Consider the following 17057-nt stretch of genomic DNA (forward strand, 5'->3'; position numbering starts at 1 on the left):
TCAATAGTGTCCCATACCAGGGCAGGAAGCCCACCTTGTTATCTGATTGTTGTTGAGGCCTTCATAACTTCTTTCAAATAAAACATTTGGAATATTGTCAAGAATTGTTCCTACCTCTAATAAAATTATCAAACATTGGGAGTCTTTTCTAAGGTCGTGATACTAAACGCGTTGTATCTCGCCATCCATTCAAGGAAAAATATATCGTTCTTGAGGATCTTCATCTCAATTGCGTTCTCTTGAAGGTTGTGACAATTACAATGTCTCGTCTAGCAGGTCAGCAAATCGAGGTTTTTCAATAGAATCTGCTAGTTGTTGGTTCTCTATCTCCTTAGCATCACAACTACAAAGAAGCTACAAATAAGGATTGAAAGTAGAATGTTATTTTGCCTAGATCTTGTTTCTTTTATAAAGAAGGTTTTTATCTTGATTTTGATGGATGTTGTGGATAAAAAGCCTCCACTGTCTTTGCTGCATTTGCAAGATTTTTTACTGGCTCCTATATGCATTCACTAATATCATATCTACACCAATGGATAAGATATTTTAATTTATTTCAGTGTTGCCTTGAATCTAAGACTTCTTCCACTTCAAATTCTTCATTATTGTCTACTTCTATAGGTGAAGGTGGAGCTTGTCTTCTTGGTATGTCCACTATCTTGTATAGTTTAAGAAGAGATACATGGAATACTAGATGGATTTTTATTGACTCCAATAGGTATAAACGATATACAATTGAATTGATTTGTGCAGAAATAAGAAATGGTCCTAATCTACAATAGTTCAACTTGTTACAAGTACAAGTGGTCTTGACATTGCAATGAAGTAACCATACCTTATCACCCATGTGGATCACCCATGTGGAATGGTGGTTGTTTCTTTTGATAGACATTTGAATTGAACTTTTATTGTTCTTAAGCCTCTTTTAATTACGCCTTCATTATTGCATGTAGCTCTGATAAATGATTTTGTTAAATCTTCCACTACAGGATTATCAGCTTTTCAAAAGTTAAAAGTATCAAGTCGTGGATGATAACCTCAATTAGCAAAGAAAGGTGTTTATTTTGGAGAAGAATGTATAGTATTATTATAAGCAAACTCTGCCAATGGCAAAAGAGTTTTCCAATCATCTTATTAGTAGTTGATGGTACATCTTAAATGCTCTTTCAAAACTTGATTAATATACTTTTTTAGTCCATTAGTTTGATGATAGAATGGGGAAGATAGTTTTATATCTACTTTTAAAATCTTAAAAAGAGTCCACAAAATCTTGATACAAACTGAGTTTCCCTATCCGATATAATATCTTTGGATAATCTATGATAGCAATAGTTATTTCTTCACCTATGATAGATTTTGTACATGGTACAAAATGTATCATCTTAGTAAAAAAATCTACTATCACGAATATAAAGTCATAAGAATCTGAGATTGAAAAATCCGTGATGAAATCTATAGGAATAGAAGACCATGATTGTTCTGGAATAGGTAATAGTTGAAGAAGTCCGTAAAATTGATGACGAGGAGTTTTTGATCTTGAACAAATATTGCATGACTAAATAAAGTCTTTCACATCTTTTTACATTTGTGGCCACCAAAAATCTATGGATATAAATTCCAAAGTCTTGTTGTATCTAAAATATCCTACTGTTAGAAAGTGATGACGTGCTTGAAGAATACGTAATCATGCTTCTTTTTTTGAAACATATAATCGACCTTTGAAATAGAATAGGTTGTTTTTGAACTCAAACTTAGAAGTATCTTAAGACTTAGAAGAAGGATTCTTGATATTGTGAATAAGAGGATCAGAAGATATACTTGATTAGATTTGTTTCACAAGGATCAAATCAATAATTAGTATTGATTTTAATACTCGAAGATGAAAATGCTCTGGCTTCAAGAGAATTATTCTTTGTTAATGAAAAGGTGCATCTCCTTCTTTTGCTATAAAATAAGAACGTCTAAAAAGGGCATCTGATAAACCTTGTTGTTTTTTGGGTCGATATGTAATCTTGAAATCAAATCTTGATAAGAACATGCTTCAACGGGCTTAGTGATAATTTAAAATATGTGTTGACATGAAATACTCAAGATTCTTGTGATCCATATATATGGTGATTGGATTAAAAGGACCTTCTAGTTGATGACGCCATTCTTGAAATGAATCCATGATTGCAAGAAGCTCTTTGTCATGGATTTCATAATTAATCTTGATTGCTAAAAAATTTTTGGAATAAAAAGCTACTAAGTGAAGTTTATCATCAACTCCCATTTGTGATAATACAACATCCAAAAGAAAGTCTGATGCATCTGTTTTCATAAAAATACCTTACATAAAAAAGTTGATGCAATACAAGATTAGTGCAGAAATAAAAAATGACTTCAAAGTTTCAAAAGATACTTTAGCTTCTTTATTCCACTCAAGTTTGTCTTTGCAAGTCAACCGTATAAGTAGAGTTACAACTCTAGAAAAGTCTTTGATGAAGATCTGATAATAGTTGGCAAAGTTCAAAAAGCATTAGACATCTTTTATCTTTTTTGAAATCTTTCAATCCATAATTGTTTAAACTTTCTTAGGATCCATCATAAGTTCATCATTTGAAATGATGTATCCTAAGAAGTCGACTTGAGTAGTATGGAATATACACTTTTTCATCTTGGCATAGAGTCGTGCATCTCTTAATTTTTGTAACACACGAAGAACATGAAATTCATGTTTATATGTGTTCTTAGAATATATCAAGATGTCGTTCAAATAACAAACAACAAAATTATCTAAAAACTCTCAAAAAAACATCATTCATTAGGTTTGAAAAGTTGCCTGTGCATTTGTAAGTCCAAAAGGCATGACATTTTATTCAAAATGCCCTTACCTAGTTTGAAACACAATCTTCCATTCATCTCCTTCTTTAATATCTATTAGATTGTATGTTCCCTATAGATCTATTTTTGTATAGATCTTAGCTTGATTCAATTCATCAAGAAGTCCAGATATCAAAGGTAGAAGGTACCTATTCTTGATGGTGATCTTATTGAGTCCTCGATAATCAACACACATCTACAATGACCCATCTTTCTTCTTTTCAAACAAGATTGGAGCTACTATTGGTGATTTGGAATGGCGTATGAAATTCTTGCCCAGATTTTTTTCAATATATTCCTTGAGTTCAACTAATTCATTTTGTGATAAACTATAGATTGGTCCAAATGGCAGTTGTGTTCCTTCTTAAAGGTCAATTAAGCAGTCATAGGGACGATATTTTCAAAGAGTATCTGCATTCTTTTTTTCAAATATATCTTGAAATTCTTGATATTGGTTGGAAATGCTATTTGAAGTCTCCACATCATTAGAAACATGTGTGGCATAAATGATACAAGGTAATCCTTCTTTTGCAGCATGCAAGAAAGTTTTTGTACCTACAAACATAGGTTTAATTACACTAAACTTATGACTTTCTATTAGATTAATTTCACTCTTAATTATGCTTTTAGAGAAGTCAAGAGTACAAGAAATCCAATCTATGCATGGATTATACTTTTTTAACCATGATAAACCTAAAATGACTGGATTAGAAGGAGATCTAATTATATTAAAGATTATGCAACTACTATGACCATTTATTGCGACATCTATAGGAAGTGTTTTATGGATAACATCTCCAGAAGACAATGGACGACCATCTATGACTTTTACATGAACATGTTTGATTTTTTGTACTAACAATATTTTATAACTTTTAACAAATTCTACATCTAAGAAACAAGCTTAGGCTCGTGAATCTATCAAGGTGGAGGCTTTATAATTATTAGGCTCTAAACACACATCTATTATAAAATAAAGAGAGGGTTCTGAGGAGAGGATAGGACCTTCATTAGAAATTATACAAGATTCCAGCCGCATGGTGTCGTGATATAATATGACTATATAGTGAAATTATAATCAAAATTGAATTTCTAATTAATATCCAATTATCTTAGTTCAATTATAATTTGAGGTATCTAAACATGGCTTTTATAAAAGCCTCTTACGTTATTTTCTTATCTTAATAGTTAGTAAGTTGAAAGTTAGTTAGTAATTTTACCTTCTAGGTTGTAAAGACTCTTCTATTACCTTAGAAAACCAATAATTGATAAAATCAGGTTAAAAGAGATAAATAATTAGTATAGTTGGTGTTAGGATTAAGTTGAGAGTAGGATTGGACTAAAAAATCCTTAGAATAGGTTAGATTGATACTCAAGGTTGGTCGTTTGTGAGATAGGGTCGAAATCAGATCTCTAGCCACAAAAATGATGGCCTAGGGTAAAATAGGGATTTATTTGAAGAACAAAGGATAGAATTTGAGAGCTAGCTTGAAGTTCTTTCTAAAGGCATGAGGATTGTTTTTGGAAGATTTAGCAATTGTTACTCAAAGTCAAGATTTGTATTGGTGATTTGGATTTTATATAATATAATTAGGGCTAGCAATTTTGGCTAATTTGTGCAATTAGTAGAACATCTATGGTTGAAAATTTGAAGCTGTTTAGATTATTGGGTGTGCTAAGTGTATACAATTTTTTTTTGATAATCTAATGACATGGTTTAGAGATATTTGGATTTTGTCACAAGAGGGTTTCAAAAGTTGGTAGTTTGAGGTTGGGTAGGATTTTTGTGATATCTAGAGATCTATTTGTTGGATCAAGGTGAAATTTGGCATGGTGTTGAAAGACTTGAAGATCAAGTTGTACACCAATTTTGAGTCAAGTTAATGGTTGAAAAGAGAAATCACTGCTGGGATTTTTATTTCAAGTTGGTGATCGAGTGACATCAGTGCACTTTTTGGAGATTTTCTCACAATTTGTAAGTTGGATTAGGCTAAAAATTATTGAGTATTTAGAAGAATTACATTGATAATTGCAGGCAAAATTTTACATCAAGTGGATGGTTGGATTGGATGTTATAGCTTGTTAAAGCTCACTAATTAAGATTAGGGCTTACAAGAAAAATCTAAACTGCTTAAATATGAAAGTAAAAAGATAATTGGGATTTATGTATAATTAAGGCTTCTAAGAAGAGTATTTCTAGTATTTTTGAATTAAAATTCAGATTATATTCTTCTCCTATGGATGAAACCTATTAGGATTTCTTAGATACTTATGAAACACAACCTCACCTTCCACAGCTAGGTACCTGGTGCATTCCTGAACAAGACAACACGTAATACAACAATGGTCCCTATTGTAGCTAAACAAATTTGTTTTCTGAAACATTGTCTTCTTCGACAGAAGTACTCCTCCCTTTATAATTTTTTCACTTCTTTAGACAATATTGAGCAGTGCATTTAGATTCTCTACATTATAAGCCGATCCTTCTTGACGGCGATAAGTCTTTTCTTGATCGATAAAAGATTTAAAATGTATTGCATCAATTTGCATATTCTTTATTTTTGAATGTATGTATTGAGGAGATGTTGGTGTTGCCATCAAATAGTAGTAACGTTGATGCTCATTTGTATGATTTTTAGATCAAAATTCAAAAAGTCAATTATCACATTTCACAGCAGAGTCAATTGCTTGACTCAATGTTTGAGGATTAGATAAGTTGAGCATCAATTTCTTTACTTTATATTATAATCCATAGAAAAATTGGCTAATAAGAGCAACATCATTTCACTTGATATTAATTACAAGTTGTCAAAATTATAAAGCATATAATGTTATAAATCGATTGTCTTATTATAAAATATGGATCTTGTTAGTTGCAACACAAGTTGCATCATGTTTTCCATACATGGACTAAAATTCCACCAAAAATACCTCCAGATTATCCAATATTGAATCGCATCATTCAAAAAAAGATGAAAACCTCAATAGTGCTAAACTTAAAAGAAGTGTATCAATGAATCTAACTTGTGACCATGGAGTTGGATAGCTTTGAAGTTGAAGTTCAATCATAAGTTGTACTTGATTGATAAATCCTCAAAATTTGGATCTTGTACCATGAAACTTCTCAAGCAGGACAACTCTTGGTTCTCTAACACTTGAAGGATGTTCCACCATGGATAGAGGGACATGATTTGGTACAGATATTGAAGCAGTTCTAATCATCTCTATATCCTAACTTCCTGCCATTCTTGTTGATCTTTGTGATGGTAAGCTAAATTGATGCATTGTAAGCATCAATTCCATCAATTGCTCTTGTATTTATGCCATTGCACTCTTCATTTCAACAAGCTCTTCCATAATAACACTCAAAAAAATATATAATATCACTCAAGACAAGTAGAAGAAAAGACTTGAAGACAAAGAAAATACTAAGAACAATATCAATTTAGAAGAGGGTAATCTGTAACTTCTAATATGCTTATATTTTATCATGAGAAAGGGATAATCCACTCTTAATCAAGACAAGACAAAGCTCAAATACTGTAAGTGTATTCCTATCAATCCGTCAAGGACATGAACTCTAAGATTATACATAAACCAATGAAATCTATATCAAAAAAAGAGTGATAAAATAGAAATAAAAAAGTATGTATATATATATATATATATATAAAACTGAAAAGGCTTATTACCAAAAGACAAGAAAACTTAAGTCTCTTGAAACTAGAGTAGAAGCAAGAAAGGAATTGACAAGAATGAAGAGGGTTTCATTCTTGTCTCTATATATACTATCTAACTAAGGGCTATGTAGCGATGTTCTGTAGGACCTCCAATATGTGTTGACTTTGTAGGACATATGCCTTGACTTATAAGGAAAGTTTTTCTATGTGTGGACCACATAGTTAGCTTGGTCTTCAAGCTAATAATATGTGTGGCACATGGCAAACTTGTTGATGACGTTTCTAATCCAAAAAATCAATTAAAGACACCTATAAAATCAAAGTAGCATCTATGAAGCTTCTAGGAAGCTTTTATAGAAGATATTATAGAATTAACTTACTTTTATTTATTTCTACTTACTTTTACCTATTTATACACATAATTATTAGCTTATATGCATATGTCTGCGACACAATGCACTCTTGGATGTATATTTGAGATCATTATTTTGTTAAAAAATCAAACTAGTAGGATTTAAATTGTATACATATATTATATGAATCAATTCTTGATCTAAAATCTCTCTCTCTCTCTCTCTCTCTCTCTCTATATATATATATATATATATATAGATCCATTCTTCTTTCAATCCTACATATTATATTAAGACCATTTAGAGTCATACAACCCCGCATTATTACTCTTTCATCTCCAAACTTGATTGTTTGTTATACTATTTCAATACTTGTATTCTATTTATTATAAAACTAATATCAATTGTCTCTATTGGAGGAAAAGTAATTAATTTTTGTTACATTGGAGAATATTACATATTTCTAATTATTATCAATACAATGATAATGGAATTTAGAAAATTTTGATGTTACCTTAATTTGATAAAGTATAAACTTTGGTTTCTTTTATTTTACTTTGTATTTCAAAATTACTTCACATAACATTGTCCTTATAGTATTATTACTCATACCAACATGAAGCTCATTTCTCAAGTAATTTCTAATTTTATATAAAATTTCCTTGTAACTTCTAGTGATTTTCTTACACAAGCTCTTTACTTAGTTGCATTGTACATAATTGGCCTACCACCAAAATTATGATTCATATTACTCAAATAATTAAATTTTGCTTATAAAATTGTGCAACCTAACTTTGAGAAATTTTAAATTTCTAGCAATATTTCTAGTACTTTCACCCATCTTCAACATTTATAAAGCTACCTCTTCTACTAGCTTCCTATTAGCATTAGAGAGATATATTAATAAAACCATTTTGGTCAGTTTGCATAAGTAATATGTACTAATGATGGACAAAATTATATGTATGAAGGCTAAAAACATGTCCATGCTCTCAATGGTACTCAAAAACCACATGTGCATGTTAGATTTGTAGCTTAGATTGCATCATGTCATTGTAATTTAAGTGTGAGCATAACTAAATTTTAAAGGTAATTCATTTTAGTCCATATCTTTCTCAATATATTTTACATTGATGGACTTACAAATTTGGTAGTCACATCAATTATTTAAAATAGAACTTGAATTATCAATTGATTTGGCTATTATTAAAATAAATTATAAAATATAAATGATTAATGATAGAATTAGTGATTTTATACTCAATTTTGGTAGTCATTATATATTAATTAAGTTCTATGAATTGCAAGCTATCTTTAAAATCATACTTCTATAGCATATGAATAATTGAAAAGATGACCATTGAAGAATACTTAAGGAACATCAACAACCTCATTGAACAACTTACTAATATTGGAGTCATAATATTGAATAAAAAATTAATTAATAGAGTACTCATAAGTATTCCTACTAGTTGAGAGATCTTCAAGCAAATGATCTTAGATAGAAAGAATACACCCTCCTTCAATGAATTCAAAAACTTGCTTCTATAAGAAGATAGAGTATGATTTAAAAACAAAGCATAAGAAGATACCAATGAGACTTTAGTAGCATATCATGAAGCTCTATATACATAAGAGTTCAACATATTGATACTCATAGATAATTCAATAATCAATGAAGACTAGATATCAATAATTATCTATGAGGTAACCAATAATTAAATAATATAGAATAAAACTAGTTTTATTAGCATCCTTTGGTCAAAGGTATTTACTATAGCCATCATTGCAAGTTGCACTATATGAACTAATTTTCCTTCATACAAAAGTATGTCCAGAAAGATAATAGATTCTTTCATTCAAATTCTATTCTAAAAAGTAGAATTCTACAACTAGTGCATGATTATCTCATTCCATTTTCACCTATTATAGTACTTTTACTTAACACTTTCTCCCTCTAGAAATTCAATAGCTCCTTCATATGATTTAAAGCTTTTATACTTTGCCCTTGAAAATTCTTTTACTACATATTCACAATCTTCTCAACTATAATATATTTTAGACTTTGTTTCCTTTCTTGCTATATAAAATTTTGAATTCTATATCTTTGTCTTCTTATTAACCTTACTTGTTTTAAAAAAATTAGGACAAATTGAACATATATCTTGTCAACTCAAATACTTTATTGTTCCAACAGTCAAAACTAAGTCCACTTCTATATCCAATTATCAGATCTCAATGGCGGAGGTTACATCTTGCAATTCTTATTGTTCATAGTGTGAAATCAACAAGATCAACAAAACATAGAAATTGAAAGATAAAAGACTTGTAAAGCTCACACACAACAAGCATGAAGAACATGATGTATCAATATTATCAATTAAAGACCTAAGCCAATTAATCTAAGACCTTATCAAACACATTCTTATCAAAATCAAGATAAGAAAATTGAAATCTTACCAAGGGATCTCTATGCCATACAATGCTCCAAAAATTCTAAAAACCATTTGCACAATTGCTTCAATAACAACACAATGAATCAAAGCAAAAGACAAGTAGCTTCAACCTAAAAACAAGCAATCAACAAAATACCAAACTCACAAAACTAAACAAGAAACAACAAGATGTAAAACAAATATCACTTATCACAAAAAGCCTATGTTGCTCATCACAACTATTGTGCCCTTGGTACCAAGACTCTATCAAGATCCAATTAAGAATTTATGATTGGGAACTCAAGGGGGATATTGACATGTCTCATTGTCAATGATAGATATCATCCACATAGTAATCCATTAAGAATAAAACTCTCCCAATTGGTTTAGAGATTTGACTACCATGATTACATTAGCATCCCAATGAAAGATGGAACACATCTCTTCCATGTTGTAATGTCACTTCAATATGGAAGAGATGTCTTTCCATCTTTTATCAATACATGCATCAGCATGTGGCTGATTGCAACATGATCCACCAATTGGTTTAGAGATTTGACCCATTTATTCGATGAAACAGGCGCACATTTCTAACCAAGTGTGAAGAGCAGGCACAAATATCTTATCATAAAGTTTAGAACAGATGGAAGACCCAGTTGGAACTTCGGTCTATCGTGATATGGATTTTATCATACGATAGCAGTTTGTGCTTGTACTTCCGCTGCAACCTAAGGTTGTGTGATATTTTGCAACGGTCTCATTGCTTCAGAGTGAAGTCATTTGCGTACTTTGTGAGAAAATGTTCCTTAACCGTGTCCACATACACCATAAGTATCGCTCTATCGGGGCCGAATTTCCTTCATTCATTGTTGAGTGAACACCAAGCCTAAGACTCTGAGTATAGGTAGATCACTCCTGATTTGTAGAGACGAATAACACGACCTGCACCCTGTCAATTGTTCATATAAACATTTAGACTTGAAATACCATAAAACGCCACGGGGAGAAGGGACTCGCCACTGGGGCAGGCCATAAATGGGACTCGGGATGAAGCGTAATGAAGTGAATAGCGCCACTTTTGGCAGACATCAAATTACTGTTGAAAAATCTAGATAGTACATCGCAGAAATGTTACATCAACTCCAAAGCTATTGACATTCATCGTCTGAACTAAGGAATACATGGCTAACCTGAACTCCCTTACATACACGACTACGAGTAACTCTAGGTGGCAACTCAAGTAGAGGAGCACAATTTTTCTTGCGGCCGTTTGACTTGGTGCCTTGATCTACTCGCTGTCTCTTTTGAGGTTTCATGGTCTTCTCTGGTTGGGTCAGATCTCCAGTACCTAGCGCATTACAACTCATCGCTTCAGTCTCAATTTGCTCACTGCTGCTGTGACCGTTGCTATTGACAATTCCATCTTCGATTTGATCTTTCGAAGTGTGATTACTTCCATTTAGTACTTCACTCCCAGAATGGCATCCTTTCTTGGCTCTACCTCGCTGCCGAGACTGAACTTGCTTTTGTTGTTTCTTTAGCGCAAGAAGTAATGAATTCAAATCCTTAATGTCACCATCCTGATCAGCCTGTACAGCAGTTTTGACCTCGATGAGTCCCTAACACTGTCTGCTTCAAAATTAAAAGCTGCGACCCAACACGAGCAAAACAGTTTTGTACTAAAAGACAGCAACATTTTAAAAACTGGTCGTGTTTGTTGTTGAGAAAGATACTTCATAATGATGATGATGATGATGATAACAGAAAAACAACAGCACATACCAGCATACTACGGAGTAGATCTTCGGAATAATCAGGAAAGGCTTGGCAGATTGCATGAAAGGCTGGATCTGCAGAGGCATTGGGCAGGATAGTGTATTGAGGTGTATCAATATCAACCTTCGGAGTGTTTCCAGCACCTGAAGGCACGTCAGAAGTGGCATCCTTAGGTTGAGGATGACCATTTTCCATACCATCGGCAACTACAGGCACGGACTTTTCCAGTTCGGCTGTTTTCGCTTCAGCTTCTGTTGATTCATTATCTGTAAACACATGCAGTTGTTCCAATAAGCGTAAAGATATTAAATTTCGCTCCTAAGTGTGTAGTTCTTCCTTTTCTACGAAACAGCCAGAGTGAAACTAGGGGATCGTGATTTAACACACTTGATCTGGAGTCATTATCTCCCTCGTCATCCTCAACACCATCACTTCCTTGCTCATCCTTAGCAGTATCATGGAGCATCTGTATGACCTCTTCCATCTGCCTATTGATCTGATGGAAAAAAAATTCAATCAAGATGATTACTACACTTAATGAGTTTCCTTCAAGCAGTCTAAAACTTCATACGACTTCCAAGGTGTAGATACAGGCAAATACCATTGGGAAATGTGGATACATATCGTAAGAAAGATCGTGACAGAATGTACCTGAGGAGACACGAGGAATTCACTTATATCTATCTTGCAATTGGGACAACGCTTTACTACTTTTTGCGTTCGAAGAGTACGACCGGAAACACCCTTTCGCTCTCGGCTGTCTTGACTAGAAAACACAGAATCCAAGCAGCTCTTGCAGAAATTATGTCCACAGGGCACGGAAATTGGCTGATCGAGAACTTTCCGACAAGCATTGCAACCGAACTCTGCAGGTCCAATACAATGAACCCCATGAGATTCTACCCACTAACTCTTGCGTTCAGAGAGCGGGGAACGAGTAGCTGGAAAACAACTTCAAACCGTAAAGTCCAAGTCCCCTGGCCAGGAACGATAGATTTTTCAAATCAATGTATGGACAGTTCAGAAAAACTCGATCTCCTTTCTACCTCCATAATAGACTACAGGGACCGAAAAAACGGTAAGCTGACCAAACTGTCACCTTTAAGTAACCGTTGCTGGACACTAAGTTGTTTCCGTTTCTGTGTTGCCTCGCTCGGCCCACCTCCTGAAGTCTTTCTGCTTGCCGGAGGTTCGCGGGACCATCCCCATCCTACTCCTTCCTTCATAGGCATACAACTCTTACATAAGGCCCACGCTAAGCACAATCAAGTTGATAAATCAAAGTTCATTTATGGCGTCCAAGCAAGCATCACCAAACTAATTTAAATTGCATACATAGTCTACTGAGTATTCTCAAATATTGACGTCACAAGATTTACATTAAGAACAATAACTACCATATGGGCTAAAGAAAACAACAGTAAAAATCATAACTGGATGAGGCTTAGATTCTCCACCATGAGATAGGTTATTTACTAGGTAAGAGGAATACCGTATAGGCCCAGGCAGGTGATGACTTCCTTTCAAATACATCAGTTGCCGACTTTAGCTCTTTAACCACAGGAAGAGGTCTTGGACGGTCCCCATGCTCATCACTAAAAAATAAAGACGGTAAATGTAAGTAAAAACCTTCAGTGTAAGTACGAACTATCATGATTAAATTTGTCATCACAAAGAAAATCAGAAATTAGTCGTATAGCCTTTCAGAACGAATTTGATCATTCGAAACAGAGAAAACAAAAAATGGACCGATACAATTCCAATACATTCAGCCACATCAATAAGATCTGTTGAAACGGAAGGTTGAAAAGCCTGACTTTGAAAAGGCCCATGCTTTGTAACTCGAGATTTCATGAAACATAAGATACATATCAGTTAAATGACGACAAACATGACTTTGATGATAACCTGCGAAGAGTACAAAAGCACAATAAATCTGCAGAGTGAATGGTAGCTGCAAGTACCTTGTCCAGGGAGCCGGCTCATTGTCGCAGCGGACTAATAGGTAACGACAGACCTTGTGACCCTGCATAAGCACAGAGTTTTTTTTAATAAGCTGAGGACACAGTTGAGCGTGTCAGGAAAAACATCAACATTGCACTACACTCCGTAAATTTGTCGACGTTTAGACGCCATTCTTGCCTGTACCCCCTTCTTACGCCAGCACATTTCGATCCTATATACACCATCATATCTTACACCTGCATCTGGAGCATAAGCTGACCTCTTCTCTTTATGTGACCTGCATATTAAGCAGGAACAAAGTTAACCAACGATCAAAAACTCTAAGTCATTCACCTCCAACTTGCGATGCTAACTACAGACATAAGTGACTAAAATCCGTCCATGCAACCTCGGAAAACTTCAACATCTGATTTCCGCTTCGAAAAGAAGCGCAGTTCAACATAATTGCGGATGTTGAGAAGACACGGCTATAGATCCTGAATGCAAGGAACATACCTCACAACACGAATAGGGTAACCATGCTTGCAACTAACTCGCAAAGCTTCGTTCATCTTATCAAACTTCTGATCGAATGATTGCTCTTTGTTGGTGCGCTTGTTCCCACTCAAATCTCTCCCACCGCTGCAATAATAAAACAGAAAATTATAAAACACACGCCAGAATGATGATTCAGATAAAAAAAAAATAGTACTATGTTCAACTTCCAGTGACACTCCCAAGTAACTGGCAGTGTAAGCCACACCTGCCTGTGTACAGAAACCACTCGCCATGATCTTCATCATCTTCATAACCGCCAGAAAGTGCTACAGATTGCGAACCATAGTCAGACTGCCCTGCAATGCCTGCAACATGAGGTAGATGTGCACCCCACTGCCTGCATTCCATGCGATCCTCCCAGCACTCTCCGACTAGAACTCCTTGACCTCGCGTAGGATCATATTCAGCTGTAATGGGCCCAAAATGATCAGGTGCAATAGTAACAAATATTTTGCCACTACAGGCATTAGCTTTCCCCGTCTTCACTGCTCGGCTAGTGGTGAAGCACTTATCCGGTCTGCTGTCATTATCACGGTATGTGTAAACTTTCGATGGACCGCTATTACTATTTACGACTGATCTGGCCATACGAATCGCCATTACTAAAGCTGAATTAATGCGAGGATTGGTTGCCATTTTAGCAGGAATCGCAGCTCGACATTTTCCACACGTCTTTTTTCCTTGCCCAACCCATCTCTGGAAGCACTTCAAGCAAAAGTTGTGTCCACATGGTGTCTGCAATCACAGGTCACACCTCATTTCTCAGGAACAAGTCGTACAAGAAGTTAACATCGTACCGATGGTAGTAGACACCCCCATAGGGCAATGGTCATGCTGTCAACTTGATTAAAGAGATATAACCAGAAACACTCATGTGTGATTACGAATAGTTACAACTACAGCTTCCACAAGTTACGCAATATCTTAAGAAACATTGACAGCCCTGGTGAGGCTATGTACTACGTGCTCAATATATGAAACTGACATGGCTGCAACCGACCTTTACAGTGTCCCATAAGTACCACAATCCCAGAAAAAATATCTTCATTAGATACGTTAGCATGTGTCCTCGAAAGAAGAATACTTCTAAAATCATGTATATCTAGACCCACAAGCATGCTTCAATATAAAAAGCGTCGAACGACATGTCCGACCGAGGAGACTGCAACAAGAAACAATACGAAACAAAATTACAATTGCTGTACACAGTAGTGATAAAGGTGATCCTTGACAGTTCTTTGCCAAGTCAAACATCGCATCGTGAAGGCATCAGCAGTTATTTTATAGGCTGAAAAACAAAGGCGATCGCTATCTGTGACATTAACTCCTACTACGATAAAAGTCCATGTGTGCATGCGGAAAAGAAAGATACAAAATCAGGCATCGTCATATGAACTGATTGTGGCTGAGATGCCAAAGGAGGGAATAGAAGAAAAGTAAAGAATATAGGTAAGATGAAACGAAATGAAAAATGCATGAAGCGAAACTTACTGTCACTGGTCTCTCAGCAAGCTGAAGACAGAAGATGCAATTAAGACTGTTATCCATCATTTCTAGCGTCGCATTGCGCTTATTCCCGTCAGCACTTTTCTTGTCGCCATTAGCGGAACTTGCTTCGGCGGAATAATTAGTAACCAGCCCTTTGCTCATGAGTTCCTGCCGTCTTTTAGCTTTCTCACCATCTGTGAGGGTTGAGTCAGCTTGAATTGCATGAATCTTGCTCACCAAATTGCCCTCCTCGGGTACCGCTACGGGCTTCTGGACGATGGAAGGCATGTCGGAAGGAGGTGGAAGTAGACAGTCAGGACAATCCCAGTCGCCAAGAGGCACAAGCTTTACAGGAGGATTCAGACATCGCATGTGCCACGGACTAACACAACTACTGCACAGAAGAACATCGCAGTCAGGTGGCACGATTTTGCACACCATGCACATTCCATCTGCGTCACACGGTAAGTCCGCCATTGTTGCCAACTCCAACTGACTCAGTTACCTGTACCAATTCAACCGCAGCTGCGTCAGCCGACCACTGAGGCAACCATTTTTGTTTTTTGTTTTTTATTTTTTCCCTTGAAATGACGTCCACTCAATTCTCTGAAGTCCAACACCCCAAACCAGCAACTTTCCAGCTTGAGCTCATCTTAATATCTTGTTACATCGAACTCGATGCCACTTACTCTCATCTCCACTTCTCAAAATTCTCCTCAGCTGCTGGAAATCAAATTTTAAAATTCTAACCTGTCCCGAAAGCGTTTTGACTCAACTTCCCTATCTTCCAAATTCGGATCCAAACAAGAAGTTGTCCGAACGTCTCTGCATCCCTCCTCTGCAAAAAGAAAAATCTCAAAGCTCCTCCTAGAACAATGCACCTGCCAACCACACTCCCAAAGCTCAACCGAACATCTCAAAACCACCTCTCTCCTCGACCTCTACAATCCCCGCCCTCTGCTGCCACTTAGCAGCAACTCCAACGCCCCCTTCAAAAGCAACGTCGTAAACTATCCACCTGCAATCCTCGCCTCCCCTACTCCCTTCCACGTTCATATTCATAAACGAAACCGCTTCTCAAGCCCTCGAACTGTGCTTCCTACCCCTCGCTCCTGACGTCGAATCTCCCACACAGCGGAGACAAAGTGTAAGAAGCAGACTAAGGCAAAGTCCAGAAAACACCGAAACACATAACTCCTCCGAACACACCTTGATCCTCCCCCCGATTCGCAACACACCTAAACACGATACGGTGAGAAGCATCAATCAAGCAAGCAAGGAACGAGAGAGAGAGAGAGAGAGAGAGAGATGATCCGAGGCATGACCGAGAGACGACGAACGCATTTGTCCATACTCCCCCCCTCCCTCCCCGCCTGCTCGCCGACTGCCAACCAAATGAATCCCTTAAAATTCCCTTCCCTTCCCCGACTCAACCCGACTCCACTCGACTGTTCACGAACTCCGACTCGGTAGGCTCGGACGGATGAATAAACGAACGAAGGGAGAACGGACGGAGCCTCAACGAAGAGGACCTAAGTTCCCTTCCATTCCCGTCCCACGGGACACTGATCGTTCGCTCGTTCGTTCGTTCATCCAGCCAGCTAGCTCGCACGCCCAGCCCTTTGCCTGTGCTCCTTGAGCGGGACTGGCACGGGCACGGCGTCTCGGGTGTGTGCACTCGTGCTCGGGGGCTCTAAAAAGGCGCGCGGGTATGGATGGAACGAGGGTACTAATTAGGCATTGCTTCACAACAACTTGAGTTAAGAACATTCGAAGCCAATAATCCCCTTCTTTTTTAGACTTTCCAATTTGCAACGACGTGCCCATGGATTTGGAAAAGACGATAATTTTAACTTTAAATTTTAACTTTTATTACTACAATTAATAGTATCATTTTTTTTTTGTTTTATACCCAAGCCACATTTGGTTTTGTGAGTAGGGATTCATGTTCCAAGTGAATT

General features: G+C 36.1%; 1 protein-coding gene across 8 annotated transcripts; it reads right to left on the reverse strand.

The window, feature by feature from the left end:
* Nucleotides 1-10388: 10388 nt before the first annotated feature.
* On the reverse strand, nucleotides 10389-16490 carry LOC112287870 (E3 ubiquitin-protein ligase ORTHRUS 2). 8 transcript variants are annotated; one of them, XM_090253755.1, is made up of 13 exons: nucleotides 16115-16455; nucleotides 15847-15934; nucleotides 15100-15601; nucleotides 13814-14343; nucleotides 13567-13692; nucleotides 13249-13348; nucleotides 13071-13132; nucleotides 12599-12701; nucleotides 12206-12326; nucleotides 11758-11972; nucleotides 11494-11602; nucleotides 11113-11372; nucleotides 10389-10919 (listed from the first exon to the last, which is right to left on the reverse strand). In XM_090253755.1, the coding sequence occupies exons 3-13, from the start codon at nucleotides 15571-15573 to the stop codon at nucleotides 10479-10481; spliced, it is 2541 nt and encodes an 846-aa protein (XP_090109881.1). In that variant the 5' UTR covers nucleotides 15574-15601; nucleotides 15847-15934; nucleotides 16115-16455; the 3' UTR covers nucleotides 10389-10478. The 8 variants fall into 8 exon arrangements, with proteins under 8 accessions (XP_090109881.1, XP_024387207.1, XP_090109882.1 ...); XM_024531439.3 differs by having other exon boundaries at nucleotides 15873-15977; nucleotides 16306-16443; XM_090253756.1 differs by having other exon boundaries at nucleotides 15847-15977; nucleotides 16306-16443.
* Between the last annotated feature and the right edge of the window lie 567 nt (nucleotides 16491-17057).

This window comes from Physcomitrium patens, chromosome 10, assembly GCF_059467195.1.
Source record: "Physcomitrium patens ecotype Gransden chromosome 10, ASM5946719v1, whole genome shotgun sequence".
In the NCBI taxonomy this organism is placed as follows: Eukaryota; Viridiplantae; Streptophyta; class Bryopsida; order Funariales; family Funariaceae; genus Physcomitrium; species Physcomitrium patens.